The 17,884-nt window shown below is 39.9% G+C and overlaps 1 protein-coding gene across 2 annotated transcripts; it reads right to left on the bottom strand.

The window, feature by feature from the left end:
- Positions 1–233: 233 nt before the first annotated feature.
- On the bottom strand, positions 234–15,957 carry samhd1 (SAM domain and HD domain 1). Of its 2 annotated transcripts, XM_054795220.1 has the most exons (16): positions 15,663–15,957; positions 15,497–15,563; positions 13,720–13,798; positions 12,138–12,298; positions 11,944–12,059; positions 11,791–11,861; positions 7,504–7,662; positions 7,309–7,409; positions 7,126–7,234; positions 6,771–6,862; positions 6,445–6,560; positions 5,999–6,138; positions 1,641–1,736; positions 1,462–1,566; positions 1,224–1,361; positions 236–1,139 (listed from the first exon to the last, which is right to left on the bottom strand). In XM_054795220.1, the coding sequence occupies exons 1-16, from the start codon at positions 15,841–15,843 to the stop codon at positions 1,011–1,013; spliced, it is 1,860 nt and encodes a 619-aa protein (XP_054651195.1). In that variant the 5' UTR covers positions 15,844–15,957; the 3' UTR covers positions 236–1,010. The 2 variants fall into 2 exon arrangements, with proteins under 2 accessions (XP_054651205.1, XP_054651195.1); XM_054795230.1 differs by lacking the exons at positions 7,126–7,234; positions 7,309–7,409 and having other exon boundaries at positions 234–1,139.
- Between the last annotated feature and the right edge of the window lie 1,927 nt (positions 15,958–17,884).

Genomic DNA, 17,884 nt, shown 5'->3' with positions numbered 1-17,884 from the left:
CCCTCTGGTGTTCCACGGGTTTATTACAAGAGCACAAGTAATCATGAAACGCCTTTTCTGCATAGGACATACTGTATTATAAAATTGTTTTTCTCACAGACCGTTCATGTTTTTGGCACTTGAAGCCAAATGATAACAAGGAATCCATAGTAGTAGATTACCACATATTCATCCTCTAATTGTTTATGAGAGTAAATGAAACAATACTACATATGCACCACAAAGCATGCATGTGAGTGAACATGTTTTATTTCCAAACTGTTTTCAACTCCCATCATTGTTTTACATGATCCACTTCTTTAAAATGTCTCTCTCTTTTGTTGTTTTCCGCAACCAGCAAGAAATAAAATCAGCCCATAATAGTGTGGTGGCATGACATATTGTGACAGAAGTATTAATGGAATATAAATAAATGCTAAGCTAAGATGCAGAGATAAATAAGTTGTAGTTGAGACAGTTATTGTAACCAAAAAATGAAAACATCCCCAAAAAATATTACATTCAATTCAAAGTGAGATCAAACTTTCAAATCAAGATGCATGCATGCAAAAAACAACAACAAGCAAACACCCACGCACCCACAAATACCTATTTCCTGATGGGAGCCAAGCACCCATCAACACAATCTGTTTGTAGGGAATAAAGAGTTAAGGTTACGGCTGTGCAAAGCAAGTAATAAGCAGTGCCTCAAAGGTGAGTGAATTCAATTCTGTATTTTTTAAGGAAGCTAATTTAAAAAGCTGAATTCTTAATGGTACACGATCATGTGAACATCAGCTGAACTGAATAAAACCAAATAAAACCTTGATTAAAAGGATGAAAATAAAATAAAACTCCTTGTATAATTGCCAAAGTTCCAATTTCTGTAAAAACCTGAGTATGACAATAATTTTTTGGAACAATGTTTTTTTTTGTTTTTTTGTTTTGGTGTAAAAACGTTGTTGACTAAAGCTTCCGCCCTGCTTTGGAAAATAGTATTTTACCTCCACATGATCACCAAATAGGCTCTTCTATGAAAAAAGCTTCTTTTGTACATCCAACCTTCTACAGCCCAAATCTTCTTCATTCTTCTTTTCCTTTTTTTTGCTCGACCAGCTGTCTTTCAGGAGAGTCAGTTCAGGTGCAATTATGTCTCCATCCTGTAAGTTACATATGCAGAACATTCCTCATTTCTGAAGCCCTGGATCACTATACTGTATCTTACATTTCCTGATAAATATTACCTGCGGTTTTGAGAAGTTGTTGTTGATACACCATTGCACAAAGTGCTTCCTGGCTGCATGTAGGCACTTGTCATCCGCCTTCTTATAGTAAACTCTGATCAGTTGCTCAGCAAAGCATTCAGGCAGAAGTCTGGACACCTGACAGTGAGAGAGACAAAGATATTCTATGTGACAAGCTGAAAAGTAATTCAAACATACTTGTTAATAACTGTAGATTAATATTGTGTGTTTTTCTGACCTGTTCCTTGGATATCTGAATGGCTTTGGTGGGGTCAGTCTTGCAATAGAAACGCATGTTGTCAATGGGGTTCTCATTTTTCATCCCATAGTCCATATGAATGACCTAAAATGGAAAGTAACATTATAAATGGACAGTAAAAGAAGGCAATGAAAGATGGTATTTAGTTAGAAACTCACGCTAACTACAAAGTCTTCAGGCTGCAGAGTGACACCCAGGGGGCCAGTCAGAGGAACTGAATTTGGCAGTGCCCTCTCCCACTCATCAATTCTTTTCTTTGGTATGAGAGATGGAAGAGATGATGAGTGAAGGCATACTGGAATAACCAATAACCATTATGGTTAAGGGAGATGCAACAGCGTGAGCATCGCAGTGGTCTTCATCCACGCATGTAAACATTGTGGAACACATACACAACAATGGACAAGCGGCAACGCGCAGTGATACGAACGCAGAGAAAATAACACAGAGCGATTGAGAAGTCTGACTTCTTTATGGGCACCGATTTTGTGATGCGAATGTATACACTTTTGAACACATACTCTTTTGAGAAGCAAAACGCTTAACTTAAGAAACCCCAGCAACTAACTGGAACTACTTTCCTCCACAATGAAAACCGACCAGAACTCGGCTCCCGGGATGAAGTGGAGGAAAAGTCACTGTTGATGTACTGCACTGCTGATGGGGATGTCATACAACTTCATGTCAAAAAAATCCCAACTATGCCTTTAAGTAATACTTTGTGTGAATTGACGTATTGAGTGGTGTGAAAAAGTGTTTGCCCCCTTCCTGATTTGTTATTTTTTGCACGTTTATCAGATAAATATTTCAGATCATAAAACAAATTTCAATTGTAGTCAATGACAACAAAATTTAACAAAAAATGCAGTTTTTAAATGGAATTTTTCTTCTTAAAGGAGACAAAAAATCCAAACCTACACGGCCCTGTGTGAAAAAATGTTTGCTCCCACTGTTCAAACACAACTTAACTGCAATTAATTGAGACCTATCAGTCTGGAAAAGGTTATAAAGCCTTTTCTAAAGCGTTTGGACTCCAGCGAACCACAGTGAGATCCATTATTCACAAATGGTGAAAACATGGTACATTGGTGAACCTTCCAAAGAGTGGACTGGCCAACCAAAATGACCCCACGGACGCAGTGATGACTCATCCAAGAGGTCACTAAAGACCCCACAAAGACATCCAAAGAACTGCAGGTCTCATTTGTTTCAATTCATCTAAATTTTGCCAGAAAATCTTGGTGATCGCAAAGACCTTTGGGAAAATACTCTGTGGTCTGACGACACAAAAGTTGAACTTTTTGAAAGGTGCATGTCCTATTACATCTGACTTAAAAGTAAAAGTTGATAAAATTCTTCATGTAGGGGCTCTCTAAAACGCTCCTTGCCCCTTGCGGCTGAAATGTTTTTTAGTCGTATCGCTATTGTACTTATTATTGTACTTTTGAAATCCTAATCTTGCTTTATGGTGAACATAACTGAAAACAACAACATACCAACAGTAAAATATGGTGGTGGTGGTAGTGTGATGTTTCGCTGCTTCAGGACCTGGAAGACTTGCTGTGATTAATGGAACCATGAATTCTGCTATCTACTAAAAAATCCTGAAGGAGAATGTCCGGCCATCTGTTTGTGACCTCAAGCTGAAACCAAGTTGGGTTCTGCAGCAGGACAATGATCCGAAACACACAAGCAAGTCCACCTCTGAATGGCTGAAGAAAAGTAAAATGAAGACTTTGGAGTGGCCTCGTCAAAGTCTTGACCTGAATCCTATTGAGATGCTGTGGCATGACCTGAAAAAGGTGGTTCATGCTCGAAAACCCTCCAATGTGGCTGAATTACAACAATTCTGCAAATGTGAGTGGGCCAAAACTCCTCCACAGCGCTGTAAGAGACTCATTGCAAATGAATGCAAATGTTTGATTGCAGTTGTTGCTGCTAAGGGTGGCCCAACCAGTTATTAGGTTTAGGGGGCAAGGTAGGTCTTCCCCCCCCCCCCATCCAATCTTAGCAATAAAAAGTTTCATTTAAAAACTGCATTTTGTTTTCAGTTGTGTTGTCATTGACTGATATTTAAATTAGTTTGATGATCTGAAACATTTAAGTGTGACACATATGCGAAAAAATAAGTCATAAAGGGGGCAACCACTTTTTCACACCACTGTATGCTATATCAGGGTTGCCCATTACGGCGATCGCGACGGTATTGCGGGTCGATGTGTTACATCATAAACGTCACTTTACAAATGCCATATGACATCAGTCAGCTGACATTAAGCCCCCTCCTGATTTGCTCTAGTGTGTCCGCGGCAAAACAAGTGGAGAACAGATGTGTGTAGCCACAGATAATGCTATTTCATCTTTATTATTCTGATTGCGGATAATGTAACTCAGGGGTAAGATGCCTAATCTGTAACAAAAGCTATCCGTTCACTTGTATTGGCTATTTATGTGTGTTTTCTAAATGTACGCTCGTCAAACTACTATTTCATGATTAAGTGGAAAATGTGCCCATTGCTGAAAGCTTTTTCATATGTTGCCTTGACATATGATGTACGTAATGTCTTTTGCATAATCTCTTTGTGTATAACTGTCATCTTTGATAGCAAATGCTTACTGGACATAATACATTAAGTGTATGTATAATGATTGCTACGTAGTTTTGACTGACATATTACTCAGGTTGTGTACACAACTATTGAGGAATTATATGTAATTATCTTTATTGCCATACTGAATGGAATTGTGAATTTTTTAATTATATCAACTATTTTGATGACTTGTAAACTCTGAAACTGTGAATGTGAAATATTAATCATTAGTGTTTAGTATAGTAGTTTATCGTAAGTAAGTTTATCGATTAGATTTTATATATGCTATGTTTTATAGTGAAAGGTAGATCATTTTGATTTGTAACTTGAATGCTGAAGAAGTGTTTGCACCCCTGATATACATGTATAATGTATATAAATACTCATAAATACACTAAATGTATATACACCAATTATTGTGCACAATTATTAGGCAAATCAGTATTTTGACCATATTGTAATTTTTATGCATATTTTCCAACCCCAAGCTGAATAAACTTGAATGACTATTGGATTTAAGCATACCAGGTGATGTGCATGTGTGTACCGAGGGAGGGTGTGGCCTTAGGCGATCAACACCCTTTATTAGGTGTGCACAATTATTAGTGCCCTGTCACACCTTGACAATTTAGGCAGCACATGCCTGACGTGATCATTTTGATGGCATACGTTGAACTGCCGACGTTTTTTTTTGCAATTTTGGGTGTATACATAGCATATTCATAACGAGTTGGACGTATACATGACGTATTAGTAACTTATATAGAACGTTTCTATAACCTATAGACAACTTATACCAACGAATGCGTAGCGTGTTGCCGGCGTTCACAACTTATGCCCAATGCCCAACGCCTGTCACACCTTGACGATTTAGCCAGCTTACGCCAACATATGAAAAATTTGGCCAATAGGCTGCCGTACGTCGAATAAGTTCTCTTTTCCTCTGGTAAAATGGGCCAGAAAAGAGATTTAACAGACTCTGGAAAGTCAAGAACTTTAAAACATCTTTCATAGGGATGCAGCACTCTTGAAATTGCAAAGATATTAGGACGTGACCACAGAACCATTAAATGTTTTTGTTGCAAGTGCATAAAAGGGTCGCAAGAAACGTGTTGACGCAAATTAACGGCCAAATATTTGAGAAAAACAAAATGTGAAGCTACCAGGAACTCATTGTCCTCCAGTGCTGTCATATTCCAGAACTGTAATCTACCTGGAGAGTCCAGAAGTACGGTACATGGTGTTCAGTGCTCAGAGACAGGGCCAAGGTAAGAAAGGCTGAAACTTGACCACCACTGAACGAGACACATGGAAAGGCTATGACTTGGCCAAGAAATATCTGGAGACACATTTTTGGACTGATGAGATGAGATTGACTCTTAATGGACCAGAGGGTTGGTCTCGTGGCTGCATTAGCAATGGGCAGAGAGCTCCACTCCAACTCAGACACCAGCAAGGTGGAGGTGGGGTACTGATAACGGCAGGAATTATTAAAAGATGAGCTTGTTGGGCCTTTTCAGGTTGAAGATGAACTCAAACCCAATTCCCAAACGTACTATCACTTTCTTCACACAGTGTTTCGTTGTGGAACCAATCTCGTGACACCCGTAGTTAATAGCAATAGCTAGTTTTAATATAATTATATTGAAGTTGATTTTTTTGGTACCCCGTGGAGCCAGCTGGCTCTGAGTAGGACAAACAAATGATAAATAATAATTATTTAGGAATAATAATAAATACATGCAAATAAATGCTTGTACACTCAGACCACAACACCTGTTCAGTCTATTGAGACAAGAGCTTCAGTATGCCAAAATTTTGCATTTAATTAAAAAAAAAAAGACAAAACAAACAAATGTCATTTAAAAATGTGTTATTTTTGGACATTCTATTATTTTTTCTTTCACATCTTTCACAGAACATACCTGAGTGACTTCCAAGGGTTTTTCACTCTGGGTTTGGCCGACAAACCTGTAGAGGCGCCGCAGAAGAATGTTCTGTAGAATCTGTCGTGCCTCGGCCAACTCTGAAGTTGAGGAGTGGAGTATTTGTTCAAATACATGATCTACAAGAAAGACAGTGAATTAAAATAAAGTATGTCGTGTTTTCTTGCTTTCATCATGAGTAACGTTGCAGACCTAACCTGGACAATGTAATTCAACAATTTGTACTTGGGGTTGGAACAGCAGAGGAACTCCCCACTCATGATGATAATAATATTGCAATGATCAATACTGATTTCATCATTATATCTTGCAACAAGAGAAAGGAAAATCTTAAAGCACACAGAATGAAAAACATTAAATAATACAGTATAAAAATAAACAGGACATTGTTTTTAAATTACATTTCAATGAACATTTTAATGAACCTGTCAGCTTGGTGTATGCCTCCATGTCATCTATGGCTGTGGACAGCGTGAACATCTTGCCCCCTGAGCCTGGGATCTGGATGTGCTTATCGGCCTTCAAAAATGCCTCATTGATCCTGTACGGTCACAATCAACATGTCATCACTTCCAAAGGACATTAGGTCTCATTCAGGCACTAATAATTCAGATATTTCAAGAATTAGAAATATTATTTGTGCTCTGATTATAATGACGACACACTGACATACATTGACAGTGACATTGACATACATAAATGAATGTGATGTAGATCTCAGAAGACCGAAGGAGAAAAAAAAGGAACTCACATGGTTTCTATGATGTTGCCCACCCTGTGTTGGTAGGCTCTCTTGTGGAGACAGTTACGTGTGTGGAACATTTCGTACAGATTGCCCACCTCCTGAGACAAAAAAATAGCGTCTAATTTAGAAAGGAGTCGCTGCCCTGTGTGAACAGCACAAACACAATACGAAGGGCGCAAAGTAGATCTATCCCTGGAACCCTGCATCTTGCAGGACCTCCATTATGGCTCTGATGCAGCTATTTTGCAGGATCGCTGTGTAACTTAAGAGTCAATTTTGTACCGAGTTTCAATGAAAGATCCCATCATGAGCCTTCAAAATAATTAATAAACAAAAAAACAAATTGTGACAATAGTGGCACCTTGTCTCGAGTGCAAATTAGCTTTTGTCCGTCCTCCTCACACACCCTCACAAACTTGAGGAAGCGACGATAGTCTGAGTTGTTCTGGATGCCTAGGTGGTAGCAGTCTCTGTCAAAATAGGAACAGCTGAGCTGAATTAAAGTAAAGGAATACGAAAGTAGTCTTTTCTAAGCAAGTCACACCTGGCAAAGTAGTCCCACTTGTCCATATCAATACCATTTCTCTTGTTGGCCACAATCTCATAGAGGAAGGATTTGTCCTTTGGACGACCTTTGTAGGCCCACTAAAGAGAGTACATTACAGTGGAGTCAAACTGTGTGCGGTTGCATGTTGAAACTGGCAGTTTTAAACACACTGTTTGTGACAGTGACACGTACATTTTCAACTTGGCCTGGATTTGTGGTCAGAGGTCCTGCAAAGAGCTCCTTGATGAAGTCCAGGTCCTCAGGCAGGCAGAGACCATGTTGCTCCATCAGAGGCTTCAGGTTATTGCTGTTCACCAGGTGGTCAAACATGTCAATCGATGCTTTCTCGTGCTGCAATTTGACAATCATAAAACATTTTTTTTTTTTTAAGTCCAGTGTTAAAGTCGTGGTGAGAAAAAAAAAAATTCTGGTTGATCTCATCTGTAAAGACTTCATAAAACTAGAATGTCTAACACAAGAGGCCAAACTTCTGCTCCATACTTCTCCACCCAATATTGCTTAACAAAAGAAATATGGAGTGTTTGTGTGTTGAGTTGTATTTGTATTTGTTATACACCAGCAATGGTTTAACGGCTGATGACAAGATGACAGATGGCCAGTGCCAATATGATTATGGGGTGTGGTTGGTTACTTCAAAGCCATAGTGACTGAAATGGTGAAAATAAAATCTTGTATCTTATCAGTAAGTGTAAATTGTTTATTTTTTTTTACTATTTTGTGTTTTGTACCTGTACCATAAAGCACTCTGTAACCATTGTTTTAGAAGAGCTCTGCTATACATCAGTGGTTCTCAAACTTTTGGGAACATGGACCACTTTGAGAATTTTTTCTACCGAGCAAGTTTCATCAGTTCATGCTCAAAGACAAAATAGGACAGCTGTAGTGTGAGGGTAGGTGCCAGCAGTTGTTCTTTCAGGTACCGGGCATGCTCCAGCCAAGAATGGTTTGTGGAGTGGGGCCTCCACCTGCCAACAACAGTCGTTCGGTTGAGATCACCGTTGTTAATACAGACGTCCCTTGCCACTTCACAGTTCAAATTTTGTAGCTTCACTCTATAATGTTTTTTCCAAAATACAGGTATGTTCAATAAATCATGCTGTTTTGTCGTTGAATATGGCTCATTAGTAGTAAAAGAAAATATGCATATATAAGTAAATGTTACTTATATATGCGAAACACCGTACCAGCTCTTCACCCTTGCAAGGGTACTGGAGGGTACTTGGGAGTTTGCCCAACCGGTCTACATGTGCTTTGTGGATTGAAAAGGCATTTGACCGTGTCAGTCGCAGTGTTCTGTGGTGGGTGCTCCAGGAGTACAGGATTGGTGGCCATTCGGTCCTTGTACAACCGGAGCAGGAGCCTGGTTCGCACTGCCAGCAGTAAGTCGGGCCTGTTTCCGGTGAATGTTGGCCTTTGCCAAGGCTGCCTTTTGTCACTGATTCTGTTCATCATTTTCATGGACAGAATCTCTAGGCGCAGCCAAGGCGTCAAGGTAGTCGAGTTCGGTGGCCTTAGGATCTCGTCTCTGCTATTTGCAGACGATGTGGCCCAGATGGCTTCATCGGGATGTGACCTTCAGCATTTACTGGGGCGGTTTGCATCTGAGTGCGAAGCTTTTGGGATGAGACTCAGCACCTCCAAATCCGAGGCCAAGGTTCTCAGTCAGAAAAGGGTGGATTGCTCCCGGTTTTGGAATGAGGTCCTGCCTCAGGTGGAAGAGTTCAAGTATCTCTGGCTCTTGTTCACGAGTGAGGGAAGGTTGGAGCGTGAGGTCGATAGGCGGATTGGTGCAGCGTCTGAAGTAATGCGGTCGCTGTACCGGACCGTCGTGGTGAAAAGAGAGCTGAGCTAGAAGGCAAAGCTCTCAATTTACCGGTTGATCTATGTTCCCAGACTCACCTACCAGCCTCATGAGCTTTGGGTCGTGACCGAAAGAACGAGATCGTGTATACAAGCGGCTGAAATGAGTTTCATTCGTAGAGTGGCTGGACTCACCCTAAGATATAGGGTGAGGAGCTCAGTTATCCGGGAGGGACAGGATGAGTAGAGCCGCTGCTCCTTCATATCGAGAGGAGCCAGTTGAGGTGGCTCGTGCATCTAGTCCGGATGCCTCCTGGACGCCTCTCCGATGAGGTGTTCCGGGCATGCCCAGCAGGGGAGAAGGCCTAGGCAGACCTAGGACACGCTGGAGGCATTATATCTCACAGCTGGCCTGGGAACGCCTGAGTGTCCTCCCGGTGGAGCTGGAGGAGGTGGGGGGACCGGGAAATCTGGGCTTCCCTACTGAGACTGCTGCCCCCGCGACCTGGACCCGGATAAGTGGAGGAAATTGGATGGATCGATCTTTTTCCCTAAATGAAGCATTTTTAAGCATAAAAATAGCCAAATAAATTAAAATACAATTATACTGTAAGGCATTCAAAAGACACATTAAAAGACGTTGAGGATATGTAATATTCTATACTGGTCAGTAGGTGTCAGTAATGTTACTGTCATGTTCAAGCCAGACTATCGCTGGAACATCAGGCTGTTTTTTCTTACAACAGGCACAATAATCCCAAATAAAAACTTGGGCTACTGTTCACTCAACTCTGAACTCCCAACATCACTTTCTGTCCACCACTCACTCTGCTGGAACACATATATACACTGTACCTCAACACACAGTGAGTCATATTTTGTCTTAAATGGCTTATTGACTGTTATTATATCTACTATATTGGGTAATATGAGTGTCAAGGTGACTATGGGGGTGTTAGTTCATTTCTAGAGGGCTCTAATATCATTAAAAACTGTATTTAGAAGATCATAAACAGGTTTTCTATGGTCTAACTAGGAAAATATTCGATTTACAGATTAGGAATCCTACTTTGCGGAAAGTCAGTTATCACTGTCGGGTCTCGAGCCAATTAACCATGATAAACAAGGGACTACTATATTCCATTCAGTTCTGGTGTGCAACGCCACCTATCTCCCACATCTGTCCTTTCATCACTTCCTAAAAGATTCAATAATTTAGCCTAACAAATAACACGACAAAGCCACTTCTGGCTTCAGGTGCATCCATGACCATTGTTACAATTGAATACTAACTCAGGTAATATTAACTAGGGTGATTCCACCCAAATGACCGTGGGCAGAGGCCTCACTCCACTTAAAAACTGTTGTTTTGCACAACAACAGGGTGAAACCAGTCTTGGTTGCGGCGTGCCTCTACCCTAGAGAATTAACACCTGAATCTTGCATCATCCTCTCAGACTAGAGTTGTCCTATCTACCGGTAGTCTTTGAGCATTAACTGATGAAGCCTGTTTGGATGAGAGGTGAATCGTATAAGACACCTGAACAGTCCAGTTGCAATTGATGCAATGGCCTGTAAATACAATGGCCTAGGTCCTAGGTTCCTAAAGTGGGGTACGTGTACCCCCAGGGGTACGCCAATTGTGATGGGGGTCCGTGAATGAAAAAGAAAAATTAGCGCCTAACACTCACAATTACGAGTGTGCCTGAACGCCTCACCGCAACAGGAAGGAGTCACAGTGTGAAGTTGTTCATTGCTCTGTGTGCATCATATGAACAAATAAATAAGTTTGATAATTATTTTGTGCATTCAGTGTTTCATCTTGAAGATTTCATTTATATTGGTGTTCCAATCCCAGCACCGGCCTTTCTCAGCGGTGCAAGGCGAGTGCTCTCTCATTTACCTGGAAGTCCTGCTAAAGCTCCACCAATGTACTCTCACATCCAACGTCTCCCTAAAGAAGGCATCTCATCCCCTCGTGAAAAAGTAAGTCTTTGCCTAAATTAAAGTGATTTTATGGTTACTTTTTTCATATCATGCAACCAGCAGCAGGGGTGCAGTCAGGTCCCATGAAAAAAAAATCATGTTGGACCCCCCCCTTATTAATTAATTACTAATTTTATTAGTAATGACCTATTTTTTGGGCCCCATGGCAGTCTAGTGACCTTGGAATTGTCCTGACTTTTCCCATTTATAAGGCACCTCATAAATAAATTGAAACATGTATAATTAATCCATGTGATCGGTATCGGATGATTCCAGTCCTGGATGATCAGTATCGGAATCGCCAGCATAAACAGCATAAAACACTGATCGGAGCATCCAACGTGAGTACATTTTCTTACTTTGAGAATAATAGACTTTAATCACGAGTTGATATTGAAAGAGCTTATCTGTTGAAACACTGTAGTCATAACTTACCCAGTAAGTGTTTTATTATCAGTGAACCACAAGTGCCATATTTACCTTCAGATGAAGTCATGGGACTAAGGGTATTATAGTAACATAATGACATGAATAGTCTTAGATTACTGCCATTTTATTGCTTAATGTCTCTGTGTTAAAATGGAGATTATGTTTTCATTTGGAAACTGCATTACACTTTATACTGTTGATACCTGACAACATATAATAACATTAAAGTTACATGACAGTTACCTTCCAGGTAATATCAGGACGTGCTTTAGGAATGAATTTGGCATCAAACATGTGTGAAAAAGGCCCGTGTCCTAGTGAAGGGGAAATGAAAGTTATTCACTTGGTCACGTTCACTGTTAATTTCACCCCACCCGGTCTGTAAGCGGAACCAACCCAGGTCATGACAGAGGCCAGCTATCTGCACACACAGGATGTCTCGGTGAGTAATGAGAAGTTCAGGCTGCCTTTCATTCAGTGCTTTCACAAGTTGTCCTGCCAGATAACCCACTCTGAAACATAGAACACACAATTGTAGTACAGTCAGTGCATGCCAACACACCCACACACATCGACATAGACAGGCATACCCGATAGAGTGCTCAAAACGGTTGTGGGATGCGCCGGGGAAAACAAAGTATGTCCCTCCTAACTGTTTGATATTTCGGAGTCTCTGGAACTGGGGCGTGTCAATGATTTTGACAAGAAGTGGGTGTAGCTCCACATGCCCGTGGATGGGATCATTAAAGACCTGAAAGAAGCCAAGACAGCAAATACAGAAAACAGACAACCATTGATGTCTAGTAAGTAACTGTCCACAACACTACCATTGAGGAACATGTGACTTTTCACTTAAGGTTTCATTATTACGCAAGATTAAAAAGTGACGATATTTTGTCCTCATGAATGTAAGTGTGAATGGATGTTTGTTAGGGTTGTCGGATAATTATCGGCTAAGATAAGAACTTTATGGATCCCACACAGTAGTGATTCACATTACACCGGCTATAGAGCACAAAGTAGTGCCGAAAACCATTTACAGTGTATATATGTAAATTAATTAGGGCTATTAAATGATTACAATTTTTTATTAAATTAAATCATCATTAGCAATGTCTGAAATATGCCCATTTTTACTGTAACTAATGAACAGAAAGATAAATGACAGGACAGGATGATACATATTTGTATGTATTAACAGCTAAACATGAACTGAATATGCCAATGAAGCTAAAAGATGCCACACAGGTCTAATAATCTACTATTTGACTAACACTAGTCTCTTTAACAGTAGCAGAACATTTGAATCACACTTTAAACGGAGCAATGAGGGGTTGTGTTCAAAGACATAATGTAATTTAAGGTAAATTTACTTTTTTCCACTGCATTTTCCAGCATACTTAATTAAATGTAGCAAATTTTAGAGCCGAATTAACAATTACAGTGAAAAGAATATCCACTTCATGTTTTTCTTTATCTTCCTGTTTCTTTACACACACACACACACCCACGCACACACACACATGCACACGCACACCCATTATATGTATTATAAAGCCGTTTTTGTGATGTTCGGAATGTCCCTGAATGCCTCCCGCTTCTTGTAATGAGAATCAGGAAGTGTTGTTCCCAGAATGAACAGACTATAGAGATGTGTGTGAGTTGGAGATACATACAGGCTATGGTGTTGGAATTGTACAGCTGTTCATGTGTTCAGGTTAGAATTAAGTTATAAAAGAGTGTCAGACTCTGTGTGACTGTGTTGGGGACGCTCCACTGTGATTCAGTCTGCCGTGTGGTGCGCATTTGTTAATTACACAAAAAAAATGTAACGTAATTAATGAAATAAATTAGTTACCGCCGTTGACAGCCCTAATATATATATACACAGTATACCTGTATATTCACAGAGTAGTTTTAATGCAATGCAAAAACCCTACTGGTAAGTCATTGTCCACAAGACTAGGCCCTGCCATTGAGCAACATGCGCCTCTTCATTTAAGGTTTCATTATTACATAAAGGACTTCCTGCACTTCCCTCTTGTACAATTGTTACTTGATAATGACAACCACCCCCGCAATCATCTTGTAGTTTATCCTACAAGCTCCATTTATTTGTCCAGTTATATTTTCTTATCTGTAAGTCCTTGAAAACAAAGCGTGAGAATGAACCTTATTTGTTTGAGGACACTCCTGTATGTGCCACAGCTTCCTCAGGCTGTGTAGGATCCGGAGTTGGTCACCAAGAAGCCTTGACATAAAAAAATAAACAAAAACATATGAGATGTTTGGAAAAAACAATACATACAGTATGTTGAATGGTAAAGGCTAGAAATTGAGGCGTTATAAGGATTTGCTTTTTTTGCAATGGGTTCATTCTGTCCCTTCTATGCATGTCACCACAAGTATCAAACTCAAGGCCTGTGGGCCACATCCGGCCCGTCACATCATTTTACATGGCCCACAATAAAGGCCAAATGTGCAACGCGCTGGCTGATTTATCATTCTTGATAAATGAATTAGTTCTGTCAATTTTGGAAAAAAAAAAAAAAAGGTACGGCAGTTGCAATTTTTCTGTGCAACAAGCAAATATTTTCGTTGCCAAAACAACTAGTTATTCACCAATTTGTTTGCAGAAAATATATGAAGAGCATGATGAGAAGTTTATACATTCATATTGTTTCACAGCAAGGGCCATCGAAACCTGAATGTGGCTCACAATATAATGAAAACGAGTTTGACACCCCTGCGACTAATGTCACATATTACATTATACACTACCGGTCAAAAGCCGCACGGTAGTCTAATGGTTGGCCAACACAGTAACAGTCTGGAGGTCGGGAAGACATGGGTCGATTCTCCCTTGGGCATTTCTGTGTGGAGTTTGCATGTTCTCCCTGTGCGTGCGTGGGTTTTTGCAATGTGGGAGGAAACCTTGTACGGGTTGGAACCTAACATTCCAAAAATGTTAGGTTAATTGCCGACTCTAAATTGTCCACAGGTGTGAACGGTTGTTTGTCTATATGTGCCCTGCGATTGGCTGGCGACCAGGAAACCGGGTACTCCGGTTTCCTGGTCGCCAGCCAATCCAGCCGGTTTCCAAAGGCCACAGTCCAAAAATGTTACGTTAATTCGCAACTCTAAATTGTCCATAGGTGTGAATGGTTGTTTGTCTATATGTGCCCTGTGATTGGCTGGCGACCAGTCCAGGGTGTACCCCACCTGTCGCCCGAAATCAGCTGGGATAGGCTCCAGCATGCACCCACGACCCTAAAATGGACCCTAAATATAGAAAATGGATGGATGGCCTACCGGTCAAAAGACACCCAATTTTTCCAGGTATTTATTGAAATTCAAGTCGTTCAAGTCCAATGAATAGCTTGAAATAGCACAAAGATAAGTGATGCAGTGCCAGAGGTTAAAAAGCAGGTAAGGTTACCCAAAACTGAAAAATAAGGTGTATTTCAGAATTATACAAAAAGGCCTGTTTCAGGGCCCACAAAATGGGTTACGATAACTTTTTAAAGTTGTTCTGCAGAAATGGAGATTGATCATGCCTTGGCTTGATTAGTTGGTGCAACTAATTCCTACAGGTCTTCCATGTTCTGGAGTACTTGCTACCTCCTCTGCCTGCATAAAAACAGTGTTCGGAAAACACTGTGGTACTATATCCTCGTGAACATCAGCTGAACAGTGTTGTGCTGGAGAAAGTAATTTGTTGCTACAAAAATGGCAAGAAAAAGGCAATTAACAATGGAAGAGAGACAGACCTTCTCAACACTGGGTTTTTCCTCCAGAGAATTTTGAGTGTTCTAAAACTTTTAAACAGTAGTGTATTTATTATTATATTATACAGTATTATATATGGATCCATTGTGCTCAACCTTAAGTTTTGTAAAGACTGTTTTGATACAGCGCTAATGTCATCATTAGCAGTACAAGAACTTACTTAATGCCAATCTTCTCCAGGTCCTCCCTCTTGAGATATCGCAGCTCGGCACCAGTGAGTTTATGTTCTGATGACAGAGAAAATAACATTCATCGTTTTCTCTCTAAAACCTGTAACATGTGAGTTACATTCCCAACGATTTAAAAAAAAAATCAATGCCACCAACCTCTAAACACAATTTGCCACTCTCCCAGACCTTCTTCTCGAAGGTACTGGCATGTTTCCTCAACTCCCCATTGAGAGTAGTCCGAGTCAGACAGATCAACCGCTGACACTCTCTTCTGCGGCGTTTTCATCATGTCATCCTCGTTTATTGATGTCGCCAACATTCGTTTACGGTTAGCCATGTCGACATTTAGAGCACCACTAACTACGGTTAAGCAAACCACAACTGATAAGGTAGTTATGAGGTCTATCTTAAAAGAACCGGGCGGTAAAGAAAAAAAAACGTTTTGTTTCGTTTCTCCTTTTAGACATGTTTTGACAAGAGCTTGTTTCCGGTAATAACATTCAAAGTAAAACAGAGAAAGGGTTCCGCAAGCCGAAATGAAACGGATTTGTGTTGGTATGTTCATTGACTATACTTAGAAAAATATTTTCATACTTTTGCTTCAGACTAGCGTCACGGGAGAGATTTTATATAATAAATCAGCGCGTAAAAGTCGCTTTATTTTTAACCAGTGGAACATGCTGTATGCTGTTTCCGGTTTATCATTCACCCCGACGAACAATTTCATTAGCGTGTTTGCCATTGGTTATAGTGCGCTGGGTGGAGCCAGATGTAAATATAAAGGGTTCCGGCGCAATTCATGCTGACAGCAGTGTTGCCAACAAGACGTTTATAGAGCAGTAGAGTCGACGCTGCAGCCACTTCCATATTATTCCCTGGGCGGGCTTCGCCGCTATGAACAGGAGCAGAATCCTGAAACATTGTATTGAAAACATGTCCTCGGCACACTGCTCAGCCATTAATTGCTCATATAGACGGTCCAAAAGACCAGATTTGTCATTTTTCAAGTTCCCCAAAAACAAAGACATATATGTGTGATAAAAATATTGTAGATTTATAACATTGATCTTTGTAAATAAACACAACATTGGGCAAGACTTACTCCCACACAATATATCTTTAAGATAATTTGTCTAAGGTGATTAGTTGAATTAATGACAAGTCAGTGATGATGATGATTTAGATAATAGTCTATCAAATGTATTAACAATGCCATTACTGAAATAAATGTTGCACAGTGTAAATACTTCCAGTTAAATAACCATATAATATAAGTACTTTAAAATCTAATTTCTTTTGTTCCTTGTGGTCATGAAAACATAACCAGATTTTTATAAATCAACTTGGAATGATAATTAATGGATTAGTGGAATGGTAATGAATGATGCCATGTGTGGTCCTATACCCACACTTGAAGGTTATTTTGTTATATTGTTATTTTTAATTATATACATACTGAATAATATATATAATAATAGTGATGATGCTTTTTCAGCCTTATAACACTAAGGGAGAAAAAATGTTTTTTTTAATATAATTTTTGTATTATTTATTTATTTAATCAATTAAATTTATTATGATTTATTACTATTTTTTATGTTGATTGTTAAGGGTTGGTGACACTGAAAGGAAGGAAAAAAGTCAATTAAAGAAGGAAATAGTTTCTTTCCATGTGGGTGGGAGGTGGGGGTGGGTAATGTCCAATTCGGCCCGCAACCTAAAGTAGGCCCCAACTACTTTCTTCAACACCAGTACCTGACCAGAACTCGGCTCACAGGACAAAGTGGGGGGGAAAGCCATTGTTGACACTGTATGTGTATGACACTGCTGATGTCATACAAATTCATGTAAAGAAATCTGAACTATCCCTTTAAGGTGAAGGTGATGGAGTGGCCAAGTGTGTCTCCAGTCCTGAACCCAATTGAGCACCCAGGGGGCATCCTCAAGGTGGAGGAGTGCAAGGTGTCTAAAATCCAACAACCTGTGATATCATGGAGGAGTAGAAGAGGATTTCAGTAACAAACCTGTGCAGCTCTGGTGAATTCCATGCCAGAAAGGATGAAGGCAGTGCTAGATAACCATGGTTCACACTTTGAACACAATTTGGACATGTTCACTGTGAGGGGTACTTATTTGTGATGCATATAATTGTTGTACATATAATTGTTATAATTAATAATATAATTGTACTATCCATTGTGGCAGGTTCATAGAGGCTGAATCATAGAAGCTGTGTGATTGTACAAATACATTCTAAACTAAACTGTATGTGAAGGTTTTGAAATAAGACACACAGATTTTGATTTCAATACATTACACTCAAAAGGGTTTTTGTTGAACTCTAAATAAAGAGACTGCATGCGAAATAAAAGTGGTAT

This window comes from Dunckerocampus dactyliophorus, chromosome 1 (assembly GCF_027744805.1).
Source record: "Dunckerocampus dactyliophorus isolate RoL2022-P2 chromosome 1, RoL_Ddac_1.1, whole genome shotgun sequence".
In the NCBI taxonomy this organism is placed as follows: domain Eukaryota; kingdom Metazoa; phylum Chordata; class Actinopteri; order Syngnathiformes; family Syngnathidae; genus Dunckerocampus; species Dunckerocampus dactyliophorus.
Note: the sequence above shows the minus strand (reverse complement) of the source record. Positions and strands in the feature narration are given on the sequence as shown.

Coding starts and splice junctions, on each gene's coding strand:
- samhd1 (XM_054795220.1), bottom strand. CDS start 15,843: ATGGCTAACCGTAAACGAATGTTGGCGACATCAATAAACGAGGATGAC. Junction 7,410..7,503: donor ATCCAGGCCAAGTTGAAAAT/GTACGTGTCACT, acceptor TACTCTCTTTAG/TGGGCCTACAAAGGTCGTCC. Junction 6,863..7,125: donor TAATTTGCACTCGAGACAAG/GTGCCACTATTG, acceptor TTTTTGTCTCAG/GAGGTGGGCAATCTGTACGA.